This window comes from Pan troglodytes, chromosome 5 (assembly GCF_028858775.2).
Source record: "Pan troglodytes isolate AG18354 chromosome 5, NHGRI_mPanTro3-v2.0_pri, whole genome shotgun sequence".
Taxonomy (NCBI): domain Eukaryota; kingdom Metazoa; phylum Chordata; class Mammalia; order Primates; family Hominidae; genus Pan; species Pan troglodytes.
In genome coordinates this window covers 12139852-12154306 of record NC_072403.2, presented here as the reverse complement: position 1 = coordinate 12154306, position 14455 = coordinate 12139852, and the positions used below count along the sequence as shown (strand labels likewise).

The following is a 14455-nucleotide window of genomic DNA, read 5'->3' as shown; positions in this document are numbered from 1 at the left end:
TCTCAATTCAAACTTATTTATTTTGCTACTATCTTATCAGATGCAGCCTATTTTTTTGGCATCTCCTACTTGGCTATAAAACAATCCAGTCATTTATTCAAATAGCATATAAAACTTTGGAATTATTTTAGCTTTCCTTCTTAACCTCCCTTATGCATCTTGCCAAAAATACCTTCCCAAAATTATCATAAATCCAGCCACTTCTACAATCTCTATCATTACCCTCTGAGCTCTGTACAACACTGAGCTCCATAAAGTTACCTCCTAACTCATCTCCCTGATCCCCCTCTCTTGCTCCTTTTCTGTCTATTCTCCACAGATCAAGAGAACTATTCTTTAAATGTAAATACAAACATCACACTCCTGCCCCAACCCTTCTGGTGGAGTTCCACCACCCTTACAATAAAACTGAACATAAATTCCTACAAGATTCCATGGCTTCCCTTCCACTTCATCCCTTGTTTATTTCCCTCCAGCCATACTGAGATTTTTCTCTTCAGAAAGCATCCACACATCCTCTTGTGTCAGCACTTTTAGACATACTGCTCCTTTTGCTAGGAAAGCTCCCCTCACTATCTTTCACTCTATGTAGGAAGAATGCTTTGCATGCTTTGTTCCCTCTCTGCACTCAAGTCTCTGCTCTGGTCACCTCTTCAAAGAGGCCTTCGCTCACCCAACTCCACCTAAAATATCACCATCTGCCCTGTTATTATCATCCTCCAACCTTAGTGTGTACTCCATTTCTCCCTTCTAGAATATGAGCTCCATGAAGGTAGAAGCTCTTGTAACCGCATTGCTGAGAGCAGGATCTAGGGTCCAGTGCCAGGAAGGCCTCCTGGCCCAGGAAGGCATTCACTGCCTCCATATGCCCTCTGAGAAGCAGCATTTTCTCTGCAGAGCATGCAGATAAGGTTATCTCCACTTGGAAACAAATGAACAAACCAAAGCAAACTCTGTCCAGGGTCCTGAAAGCAAGAGCACATCTCTAGCCTCAGTGGTGAAGAGCATATCTTCTGCCACCTGTGGACAAATGTTCACATTCTATGGGCCCAGGTGGACATTTGCAGAGAGCAGCCCCCAAGCCTGCTTTCCACCCCACCTTTGCTGAGAAGCTAGGGCCCTGACCAATGGTAGAGGCTACTATATAGAAAGTGCCTGTACTTAAGAGGCAAGGGTGTGGTGTTGTGAAAAAAATATCCAATTTCATGCACCAATGCCCAGATTTTGTGTGATGATAACCCTTCAAGTGTAGGGATAGAAAAAGGTGATCACTAACATTACATTACATTCAAAAGAAGGAAGAAAAATTAGCCTTAAATGTAGGGCTTTCACAAGTAGTACCAATCTATCCACCAGCCCTACAAGGAAGGTAGGCTCAGAGAGATTCAGTAACTCGGAGGGAGGAGCCAAGATGACCGAATAGGAACAGCTCCGGTCTACAGCTCCCAGCGTGAGCGACGCAGAAGATGGGTGATTTCTGCATTTCCATCTGAGGTACCGGGTTCATCTCACTAGGGAGTGCCAGACAGTGGGCGCAGGTCAGTGGGTGTGCACACCATGCATGAGCCGAAGCAGGGCGAGGCATTGCCTCACTTGGGAAGTGCAAGGGGTCAGGGAGTTCCCTTTCCTAGTCAAAGAAAGGGGTGACAGACGGCACCTGGAAAATCGGGTCACTCCCACCTGAATACTGCGCTTTTCTGACGGGCTTAAAAAACGGCGCACCCGGAGATTATATCCCGCACATGGCTCAGAGGGTCCTACGCCCAAGGAGTCTTGCTGATTGCTAGCACAGCAGTCTGAGATCAAACTGCAAGGCGGCAGCGAGGCTGGGGGAGGGGTGCCCGCCATTGCCCAGGCTTGCTTAGGTAAACAAAGCAGCCAGGAAGCTCGAACTGGGTGGAGCCCACCACAGCTCAAGGAGGCCTGCCTGCCTCTGTAGGCTCCACCTCTGGGGGCAGGGCACAGACAAACAAAAAGACAGCAGTAACCTCTGCACACTTAAATGTCCCTGTCTGACAGCTTTGAAGAGAGCAGTGGTTCTCCCAGTACGCAGCTGGAGATCTGAGAACAGGCAGACTGCCTCCTCAAGTGGGTCCCTGACCCCTGACCCCCTGGCAGCCAAACTGGGAGGCACCCCCCAGCAGGGGCACACTGACATCTCACACGGCCGGGTATTCCAACAGACCTGCAGCTGAGGGTCCTGTCTGTTAGAAGGAAAACTGACAAACAGAAAGGACATCCACACTAAAAACCCATCTGTACATCACCATCATCGAAGACCAAAAGTAGATAAAACCACAAAGATGGGGAAAAAACAGAGCAGAAAAACTGGAAACTCTAAAAAGCAGAGCGCCTCTCCTCCTGCAAAGGAACACAGTTCCTCACCAGCAAAGGAAGAAAGCTGGACAGAGAATGACTTTGACGAGCTGAGAGAAGAAGGCTTCAGACGATCAAATTACTCTGAGCTACGGGAGGACATTCAAACCAAAGGCAAAGAAGTTGAAAACTTTGAAAAAAATTTAGAAGAATGTGTAACTAGAATAACCAATACAGAGAAGTATAACCAATACAGAGAAGTGCTTAAAGGAGCTGATGGAGCTGAAAACCAAGGCTCGAGAACTACCTGAAGAATGCAGAAGCCTCAGGAGCCGATGAGATCAACTGGAAGAAAGGGTATCAGCGATGGAAGATGAAATGAATGAAATGAAGGGAGAAGGGAAGTTTAGAGAAAAAAGAATAAAAAGAAATGAGCAAAGCCTCCAAGAAATATGGGACTATGTGAAAAGACCAAATCTACGTCTGATTGGTGTACCTGAAAGTGATGGGGAGAATGGAACCAAGTTGCAAAACATTCTGCAGGATATTATCCAGGAGAACTTCCCCAATCTAGCAAGGCAGGCCAACATTCAGATTCAGGAAATACAGAGAACACCACAAAGATACTCCTCGAGAAGAACAACTCCAAGACACATAATTGTCAGATTCACCAAAGTTGAAATGAAGGAAAAAATGTTAAGGGCAGCCAGAGAGTAAGGTTGGGTTACCCTGAAAGGGAAGCCCATCAGACTAACGCGGATTTCTCGGCAGAAACCCTACAAGCCAGAAGAGAGTGGGGGCCAATATTCAACATTCTTAAAGAAAAGAATTTTCAACCCCGAATTTTATATCCAGCCAAACTAAGCTTCATAAGCGAAGGAGAAATAAAATACTTTACAGACAAGCAAATGCTGAGAGATTTTTGTCACCACCAGGCCTGCCCTAAAAGAGCTCCTGAAGGAAGTGCTAAACATGGAAAGGAACAACCGGTACCAGCCACTGCAAAATCATGCCAAAATGTAAAGTCCATCGAGACTAGGAAGAAACTGCATCAACTAACGAGCAAAATAACCAGCTAACATCATAATGACAGGATCAAATTCACACATGAGAATATTAACTTTAAATGTAAACGGACTAAATGCTCCAATTAAAAGACACAGACTGGCAAAATGGATAAAGAGTCAAGACCCATCAGTGTGCTGTATTCAGGAAACCCATCTCACGTGCAGAGACACACATAGGCTCAAAATAAAAGGATGGAGGAAGATCTGCCAAGCAAATGGAAAAGAAAAAAAGGCAGGGGTTGCAATCCTATTCTCTGATAAAATAGACTTTAAACCAACAAAGATCAAAAGAGACAAAGAAGACCATTACATAATGGTAAAGGGATCAATTCAACAAGAAGAGCTAACTATCCTAAATATATATGTACCCAATACAGGAGCACCCAGATTCATAAAGCAAGTCCTGAGTGACCTACAAAGAGACTTAGACTCCCACACATTAATAATGGGAGGCTTTAACACCCCACTGTCAACATTAGACAGATCAACGAGACAGAAAGTCAACAAGGATACCCAGGAATTGAACTCAGCTCTGCACCAAGCGGACTTAATAGACATCTACAGAACTCTCCACCCCAAATCAAGAGAATATACATTTTTTTCAGCACCACACCACACCTATTCCAAAATTGACCACATACTTGGAAGTAAAGCTCTCCTCAGCAAATGTAAAAGAACAGAAATTATAACAAACTATCTCTCATTCCTAGGATTCCTGAGAGATAGTTTGTTATAATTTCTGTTCTTTTACATTTGCTGAGGAGAGCTTTACTTCCAAGTATGTGGTCAATTTTGGAACAGGTGTGGTGTGGTGCTGAAAAAAATGTATATTCTCTTGATTTGGGGAATCCAACTTACAAGGGATGTGAAGGACCTCTTCAAGGAAAACTACAAACCACTGCTCAAGGAAATAAAAGAGGATACAAAGAAATGGAAGAACATTCCATGCTCATGGGTAGGAAGAATCAATATCGTGAAAATGGCCATACTGCCCAAGGTAATTTACAGATTCAATGCCATCCCCATCAAGCTACCAATGCCTTTCTTCACAGAATTGGAAAAAACTACTTTAAAGTTCATATGGAACCAAAAAAGAGCCCGCATCGCCAAGGCAATCCTAAGCCAAAAGAACAAAGCTGGAGGCATCACACTACCTGACTTCAAACTATACTACAAGGCTACAGTAACCAAAACAGCATGGTACTGGTACCAAAACAGAGGTATAGATCAATGGAACAGAACAGAGCCCTCAGAAATGATGCCGCATATCTACAACTATCTGATCTTTGACAAACCTGAGAAAAACAAGCAATGGGGAAAGGATTCCCTATTTAATAAATGGTGCTGGGAAAACTGGCTAGCCATATGTAGAAAGCTGAAATTGGATCCCTTCCTTACACCTTATACAAAAATCAATTCAAGATGGATTAAAGACTTAAACGTTAGACCTAAAACCATAAAAACCCTAGAAGAAAACCTAGGCATTACCATTCAGGACATAGGCATGGGCAAGGACTTCATGTCTAAAACACCAAAAGCAATGGCAACAAAAGACAAAATTGACAAATGGGATCTAATTAAACTCAAGAGCTTCTGCACAGCAAAAGAAACTACCATCAGAGTGAACAGGCAACCTACAAAATGGGAGAAAATTTTCACAACATACTCATCTGACAAAGGGCTAATATCCAGAATCTACAATGAACTCAAACAGATTTACAACAAAAAAACAAACAACCCCATCAAAAAGTGGACGAAGGACATGAACAGACACTTCTCAAAAGAAGACATTTATGCAGCCAAAAAACTCATGAAAAAATGCTCATCATCACTGGCCATCAGAGAAATGCAAATCAAAACCACAATGAGATACCATCTCACACCAGTTACAATGGCAATCATTAAAAAGTCAGGAAACAACAGGTGCTGGAGAGGATGTGGAGAAATAGGAACACTTTTACACTGTTGGTGGGACTGTAAACTAGTTCAACCATTGTGGAAGTCAGTGTGGCAATTCCTCAGGGATCTAGAACTAGAAATACCATTTGACCCAGCCATCCCATTACTGGGTATATACCCAAAGGACTATAAATCATGCTGCTATAAAGACACATGCACATGTATGTTTATTGCAGCATTATTCACAATAGCAAAGACTTGGAACCAACCCAAATGTCCAACAATGATAGACTGGATTAAGAAAATGTGGCACATATACACCATGGAATACTATGCAGTCATAAAAAATGATGAGTTCATGTCCTTTGTAGGGACATGGATGAAACTGGAAATCATCATTCTCAGTAAACTATCGCAAGAACAAAAAACCAAACACCGCATATTCTCACTCATAGGTGGGAATTGAACAATGAGATCACATGGACACAGGAAGGGGAACATCACATTCTCGGGACTGCTGTGGGGTTGGGGGAGGGGGGAGGGATAGCATTGGGAGATATACCTAATGCTAGATGACGAGTTAGTGGGTGCAGCACACCAGCATGGCACATGTATATGTATGTAACTAACCTGCACAATGTGCACATGTACCCTAAAACTTAAAGTATAATAATAATAAAAAAAAAACTATCTCACAGACCACAGTGCAATCAAACTAGAACTCAGGATTAAGAATCTCACTCAAAACCACTCAACTACATGGAAACTGAACAACCTGCTCCTGAATGACTACTGGGTACACAACGAAATGAAGGCAGAAATAAAGATGTTCTTTGAAACCAATGAGAACAAAGACACAACATACCAGAATCTCTGGGATGCATGCAAAGCAGTGTGTAGAGGGAAATTTATAGCACTAAATGCCCACAAGAGAAAGCAGGAAAGATCCAAAATTCACACCCTAACATCACAATTAAAAGAACTAGAAAAGCAAGAGCAAACACATTCAAAAGCTAGCAGAAGGCAAGAAATAACTAAAATCACATCAGAACTGAAGGAAATACAGACACAAAAAACCCTTCAAAAAATTAATGAATCCAGGAGCTGGTTTTTTGAAAGGATCAACAAAATTGATAGACTGCTAGCAAGACTAATAAAGAAAAAAAGAGAGAAGAATCAAATAGATGCAATAAAAAATGATAAAGGGGATATCACCACTGATCCCACAGAAATACAAAGTAGCATCAGAGAATACTACAAACACCTCTACGCAAATAAACTAGAAAATCTAGAAGAAATGGATAAATTCCTCGACACATACACTCTCCCAAGACTAAACCAGCAAGAAGCTGAATCTCTGAATAGACCAATAACAGGATCTGAAATTGTGGCAATAATCAATAGCTTACCAACCAAAAAGAGTCCAGGACCAGATGGATTCACAGCCAAATTCTACCAGAGGTTCAAGGAGGAACTGGTACCATTCCTTCTGAAACTATTCCAATCAATAGAAAAAGAGGGAATCCTCCCTAACTCTTTCTGTGAGGCCAGCATCATCCTGATACCAAAGCCAGGCAGAGACACAACCAAAAAAGAGAATTTTAGACCAATGTCCTTGATGAACGTTGATGCAAAAATCCTCAATAAAATACTGGCAAAATGAATCCAGCAACACATCAAAAAGCTTATTCACCATGATCAAGTGGGCTTCATCCCTGGGATGCAAGGCTGGTTCAATATACGCAAATCAATAAATGTAATCCAGCATATAAACAGAGCCAAAGACAAAAACCACATGATTATCTCAATAGATGCAGAAAAGGCCTTTGACAAAATTCAACAACCCTTCATGCTAAAAACTCTCAATAAATTAGGTATTGATGGGATGTATCTCAAAATAATAAGAGCTATCTATGACAAACCCACAGCCAATATCATACTGAATGGGCAAAAACTGGAAGCATTCCCTTTGAAAAGTGGCATAAGACCAGGGATGCCCTCTCTCACCACTCCTATTCAACATAGTGTTGGAAGTTCTGGCCAGGGCAATTAGGCAGGAGAAGGAAATAAAGGGTATTCAATTAGGAAAAGAGGAAGTCAAATTGTCCCTGTTTGCAGATGACATGATTGTATATCTAGAAAACCCCATTGTCTCAGCCCAAAAGCTCCTTAAGCTGATAAGCAACTTCAGCAAAGTCTCAGGATACAAAATCAATGTACAAAAATCACAAGCATTCTTATACACCAACAACAGACAAACAGAGAGCCAAATCATGAGTGAACTCCCATTCACAATTGCTTCAAAGAGAATAAAATACCTAGGAATCCAACTTACAAGGGATGTGAAGGACCTCTTCAAGGAGAACTACAAACCACTGCTCAAGGAAATAAAAGAGGATACAGAGAAATGGAAGAACATTCCATGCTCATGGGTAGGAAGAATCAATATCGTGAAAATGGCCATACTGCCCAAGGTAATTTACAGATTCAATGCCATCCCCATCAAGCTACCAATGACTTTCTTTACAGAACTGGAAAAAACTACTTTAAAGTTCATATGGAACCAAAAAAGAGCCCGCATCGCCAAGGCAATCCTAAGCCAAAAGAACAAAGCTGGAGGCATCACACTACCTGACTTCAAACTATACTACATGGCTACAGTCACCAAAACAGCAAGGTACTGGTACCAAAACAGAGATATAGATCAATGGAACAGAACAGAGCCCTCAGAAATAATGCCGCATATGTACAACTATCTGATCTTTGACAAACCTGAGAAAAACAAGCAATGGGGAAAGGATTCCCTATTTAATAAATGGTGCTGAGAAAACTGGCTAGCAATATGTAGAAAGCTGAAACTGGATCCCTTCCTTACACCTTATACAAAAATCAATTCAAGATGGATTAAAGACTTAAACGTTAGACCTAAAACCATAAAAACCCTAGAAGAAAACCTAGGCATTACCATTCAGGACATAGGCATGGGCAAGGACTTTATGTCTAAAACACCAAAAGCAATGGCAACAAAAGCCAAAATTGACAAATGGGATCTAATTAAACTCAAGAGCTTCTGCACAGCAAAAGAAACTACCATCACAGTGAACAGGCAACCTACAAAATGGGAGAAAATTTTTGCAACCTACTCATCTGACAAAGGGCTAATATCCAGTATCTACAATGAACTCAAACAAATTTACAAGAAAAAAACAAACAACCCCATCAAAAAGTGGACAAAGGACATGAACAGACACTTCTGAAAAGAAGACATTTATGCAGCCAAAAAACACATGAAAAAATGCTCATCATCACTGGCCATCAGAGAAATGCAAATCAAAACCACAATGAGATACCATCTCACACCAGTTACAATGGCAATCATTAAAAAGTCAGGAAACAACAGGTGCTGGAGAGGGTGTGGAGAAATAGGAACACTTTTACACTGTTGGTGGGACTGTAAACTAGTTCAACCATTGTGGAAGTCAGTGTGGCGATTCCTCAGGGATCTAGAACTAGAAATACCATTTGACCCAGCCATCCCATTACTGGGTATATACCCAAAGGACTCTAAATCATGCTGCTATAAAGACACATGCACACGTATGTTTATTGCAGCATTATTCACAATAGCAAAGACTTGGAACCAACCCAAATGTCCTACAATGATAGACTGGATTAAGAAAATGTGGCACATATACACCATGGAATACTATGCAGTCATAAAAAATGATGAGTTCATGTCCTTTGTAGGGACATGGATGAAATTGGAAATCATCATTCTCAGTAAACTATCGCAAGAACAAAAAAGGAAACACCGCATATTCTCACTCATAGGTGGGAATTGAACAATGAGAATACATGGACACAGGAAGGGGAACATCACACTCTGGGGACTGTTGTGGGGTTGGGGGAGGGGGGAGGGATAGCATTGGGAGATATACCTAATGCTAGATGACGAGTTAGTGGGTGCAGCGCACCAGCGTGGCACATGTATACATATGTAACTAACCTGCACAATGTGCACATGTACCCTAGAACTTAAAGTATAATAAAAAAAAAAGAAAAAGAGAGATTCAGAAAGCTCATCCAGAGCCACACAGCCTAAGTCCAATATTCCTTGCCATACACTCTGAACTTATCTACTGTTCTACCATAGAGAGTCAATTGATTTTGGGTGGGGCCAATCATTCAATGCTTTTTTAAGCTCCTACATGATTCTCTAGTACAGCCAGAATAGAGAACCATTCCACTACAGGCTGAAACCAAAAAGAAAACTTGCTAATGTCACTTGGAAAGAATAATTTCCCTCTACATCCCACCCCAACACACATATACAAAAGCCACCCCATACAGGTGTTTCTCGTCTCTTCTCTCCACAAAGGACAGTGCTGTTGGTCTGTCCTGAGATTTTAGCCTACAGAAATTTCTGAAGCTATATTCAAGGTGGGGGGCAGGAATTAGCCACTTTCATGTTTTGCTTGTCTCCCTGGAAAACCACAAGCTGTTATAAGGATTGTTATTAAGAAGTTATTTAACATTATTGTTGCTACGATTTGAAAGTAGAGGGGGTCGCTGTTTGTACTTACATGGCTTCCTCCAGAGGGAATGCCCGAATTCTCAGGCAGCTCATTTAAAGCTTCCAAAATGACAAATATTCCACAGGTATCTGCTGTGTCCTCTCCTGTCCTGATTCCTGACTTCACATTTCAGCCTTTCACAACATGTGGCTAGCACCCCTGAGTTCTGGCTGCTCTGCTGAGGGGCAGGGCCACCGTTTATCACCCTCAGAAATGGGAGCCGCAAGCGTGGAACCATCTCACCACTCAAGCTGGGGCTCATGCTCCCGCAGGGTGGTGTGGGAAAGGCAGTGTGCCGTGAAGGCCAAGGGCCAGGTTATGGGCTGGCCCAGGGCTTGCGCTGCTTCTCCAGCAGCTCCTAGCCATGAAACCACAAACACTTTGCCTCCCCCTTCTGAGTCTTGGTGCCCTCATCCATAATACGGTTACAATAGATACCTCACAGGCTTGTTGTTGTGAGGTTCAAACTAAATCCTTTATAAAATGTCCCTGAAACATTGTAGGTATGCAACAAATGTTGGCTATCTCCCCCTTAGTAGAAATCCGACTTCATGTGCACTCAGAACATTCTGTGAGAAAGTAAAATTGCTCTCTTTAACCTCAACTTTAAAACCTAGGGATGTATCTTCAAGTTTCCCCATTACCTAATGATGACTATTATATTTTTACTCAATTTTGAAATTTACAAGTCATGTTCACATAGATCTTATCTCACTCTGGCCTAAAATGCTCCCATAAAACTGGCAGAACAAATTTAATCATTTTTATAGAATCAGGAACTGAAGTTCATAGAGATTAACATGCACTTTCTACAAGGACACACCCACTATCGGAACCCAGTTTTCTTGCAGCAAATCTAGTATTCCTCTCAAATGCCATCTAGGTTTCACCTTGGCTGTTACTTTCTAGCCAACCCTTGACTCCACTGCCCCATGTGCTCCCAAAGTATCTTGTACTTATTCTTTCATGGTACTTATCGCACTGTATTGCAGGGCTTCTCAAGCCTGACTATCTAACAGAATTATGTGAGACTTTTTGTAAAAGATAACGGATTTAGGGCCTCACGTGATTTAGGTCCCACCTCCTTAATCAGGCGTCTATTTTTGTTTAAAGTTCTCCAGGTGACTCTGATGCACAGAATCATGCTTCCTAAAGCATAAACTCTCTAATGGCAGCAACCAAATCTATTTTGTTCATCATTAGGATTCTGAATCCTTAAACAATATCTGGCAATACTATTCAATATTATTATCAATAACATTTACTGAGCATTTACTGTATGCCAGACACTATGATAAGTAATGTGTGTGCATTTGTTTCTGTTAATTCTGCCAATCGTCCTGTGAGGAAGTTATTATCACCCTATTTAAAGAGTGGGTAACTGAGGCTTGGAGAGGAGCTTGGGAAACATTTAGTAAATACATCAATGACTATTAGCAGTACAATTCATGCTTCCTACCTGCTTCCATGATATTAACTGGAACCTTCAAGAAAGTGATTATAAAATATGTAATAAAGGACTCTGGTACAGTCAGCTTTCAGGCACACATTAGTCATTGTCTCTAGAAAGTAGAATAGTAAAGCAGAGCCTTGGGAGAGCTTGGGGGCAGACAGCATGGCCCCAAGACACTATTTCTGAGTTCCACAAATAGCACATTCTAGTTGCTGAACCAATAGAAAATAGCCTGAATTCCTCCTAGATCATCTAATATTATTGTTCAATTTAAATACTTTTGGCTTCAAGTAGCAGAACTAATGTGGCTGAAACAGATGGGGACTGATTTTCTCATATAAGAAATCCTGAAATAGGTGGTCCTGATGCGGGCTTAGCCATTTAACAGCATCATTAAGGCCCCCAAATCCACAAATGCCTCTCAGCTTTCTACTCTGCCACCTTCTCATTGTCAGCAGTGTTTCTGTTCACTGTCTCACGATGGCCACAGCAGCTTCAAGCATCCCTTCACCTGAAAACACCTGAAAGCAGAAAGGGAAGGACAAACTCATCCATGTACCTCTCTCCTTTTTCAAAGGGGAAAAATGTTTCCCAGAAGCCACCTAGCAGACTTCCTCTTCCTCCTGGCAGTAGGTCACATAGCCACAGTTAGCCCAAAAGAAGTCCAGGGAAGCAAGCGATGGGCATGGTGGCATGGCGTTGTCTTCTCTCCTGTGAGAGGTAGGACTTATCACAAGGACAGAGGAGGGAGAAAAATGGTTGCTTCTTAGACAATTTATTGTCTCAGCCTCAAATAATCTTTATTTAAAGTACTACTAAATCAACTAGATTCGCCTTTAGAATATTTTCAAAACCTATTTGGCCCTATGATACGAATCCAATGTTGTTGAAGAAAGGGGCATGTCAGCTCCAGAGATCTCTAGACGACTGCTCTATGGACAGTTAAAGACTTTGGCAACAGCAGACATGTGATGATGGCTAATGCTCTCCTCTCCTGTTTCCAGGTCAACAGCGACCTCATTTACATTACAGCTAAGAAAGATGGCACTCATGTGGTGGAAAATGTGGATGCCACCCACATTGGGAAATTAATTGTGACCAAACAAATTGGAGGAGATGGCATGATGGATATTACTGATACTTACAAATTCCAAGAAGGTAATTTACTACCACTGAATGAAGATTTATTTGCCCAAGTCCATTTAGTACTTATTCATTGTCACTCGGAGATGAATTCCAGAGAATGCACTGGCATTTGCAGCATTTCGTAGCAACAGCAGAAGTATAAACTTTCACATGTGAAAGACAAGTCACATATGCAATTTTTCATTGTAGTTTTCTTTGCTAGCTTGCTTTGGGCAGAATTCTCATTCACGTGGCTTGTAAAATGATTTGGTTTAAAGTCATACCTAATTTAACAGAATATAGAATATGTTCTTGCTCACAAGAACCTTAATTTTAAATAATCCTATTAGAAAACACTGTATAACTAATGTAATTTTAGTCCAATAATAGAAATTAAAATAACTACTTCACATTTGTTTAGTACTTTACCAATTATTTTCACATACATTGTTCCATTACATTATCATGGAAGACTACAAAGTACATAATACAATATTAATAGGACAATGCAATCTCTCTAACTCAGGACAATTAGGTCGAAGGCCAGTTTCAATTACAAAATAATGTCATGGTGGGTTTTTTTAACTTTTATTGCATAGAATGTTTCACATGGCACTACTGAGTTTAATTCTATCTCAATCAATGCTTAGTGTCCACTCTATGCCTGCAATTGGTTTGGTGCTGGCGATTCCAGCAGTGAGCAGGACTCAGTTCCTGTCCTGGTCCCAGTGACAGGATTATTGTGCAGAGGGGTCTTTGGAAACAATAAGTAGGGGCATTTAGTCCAACTGATTCAGAAAAAGAAGGACTTGAGAAGTCGTGGACCTCGGTTAAAGAAGCTGGACAGGGGTTTCCAGACAGTGTGAACACGACCAAAGTTACAGGGCGTGCAGCAGCCCGTTATGTTTAGGGGGGTCCTGCAGGCTCAGAATGCCCAGTGACTGGAGACAAAGCTGCCCGAGGCCAGCAGTGGCCAGGACTGGAGGACCGTGAGTGTCCTGATGGGGAACATGCAACGTATTTTGCAAATGATTCACTGCCAGAGGTTCTTAGTATTTATTTTTAGTAAATGGATAAAAATGACAAGTAATTAGCATATACCTAAATATTCATTGGAATCCATGAAGTGCTAAGGAGTGCAGATTTTAAATAGTTTAGACAGTCTCCCTGCTCTTATTTACAAAAGTAATTTGCACTATAAAGAAGAAGCTTGCTGAATTGAGAACACTTGTGCATAGTCTCAGAAAGTCAGAATTTTTGTTATCTGAACTAGTGAATTTTCACTGTATTTTTGAAATGCTTCATTTTCCTCTTCTGTTGGTTATCATCCATTGCACAACACAGATACAAAGGTGGTATTTTTTTGTCATTTGGATTTTTCCTTAAAGGAAAATTTAAAACAATATAAGTGCAAATAAAACAAAACAAACAAGCAATGCCCTCTTACTGTAGAGTTATAAGCAAAAAAAGGTTTGGAAAAACAAAAAAGCAAGTTCATAGAAAAGTTAGCTGCAACATCCACTCATTCATACATACATCCACACGACAGCTGGCTCTTACCATCTGCCATCTTCCAGTGCTGTGTAGAGCTGGATACATGTACAGCCCTGCCTTCCCGTGCAGCTGGGGAGAAAAGCAGAAGGCAGCCCTCACTGTGCTGGGTGAGAATTGCTCTGGCACAGGGTGGACGGGTGCTGCCGGGCACAGAGAAAGGCTCTCAGCCAAGAATCGGCAGTTGGGGAAGACCTCGTGGAGGAAGTTAGTGATGGGCTCACTAAGCCCAAAGGACACACAAGAATTGGCAGATGAAGCTGGGGAAAGAGGTTCCCAAGAAAAGGCAGTAAGGCAAGGACTGTGGTGAGAACTCTCGTATTTGGAAGAAGTCCTGACCAGACAGAGTAGTGAAGAAAAGTTGCACCTACAGGCAGCTAGGGGCAGCAGGAAGCGAGCTGTCCACATGACAGATGTCTCGTGGAAACCATGGAGCCGAGCACAGCTGCCATTAGCTGTCAGCATGGAGG

The 14455-nt window shown here is 41.6% G+C and overlaps 1 protein-coding gene across 1 annotated transcript in view; it reads left to right on the top strand.

Annotated features, from left to right (window-relative positions):
• Positions 1 to 14455, top strand: part of F13A1 (coagulation factor XIII A chain) — a 418063-nt gene that overhangs the window by 367608 nt on the left and 36000 nt on the right. The window contains exon 13 of the mRNA XM_009450449.5: positions 12314 to 12467. Coding sequence (XP_009448724.2) covers positions 12314 to 12467 — 154 coding nt within the window. The remainder of the gene's footprint in view (positions 1 to 12313; positions 12468 to 14455) is intronic.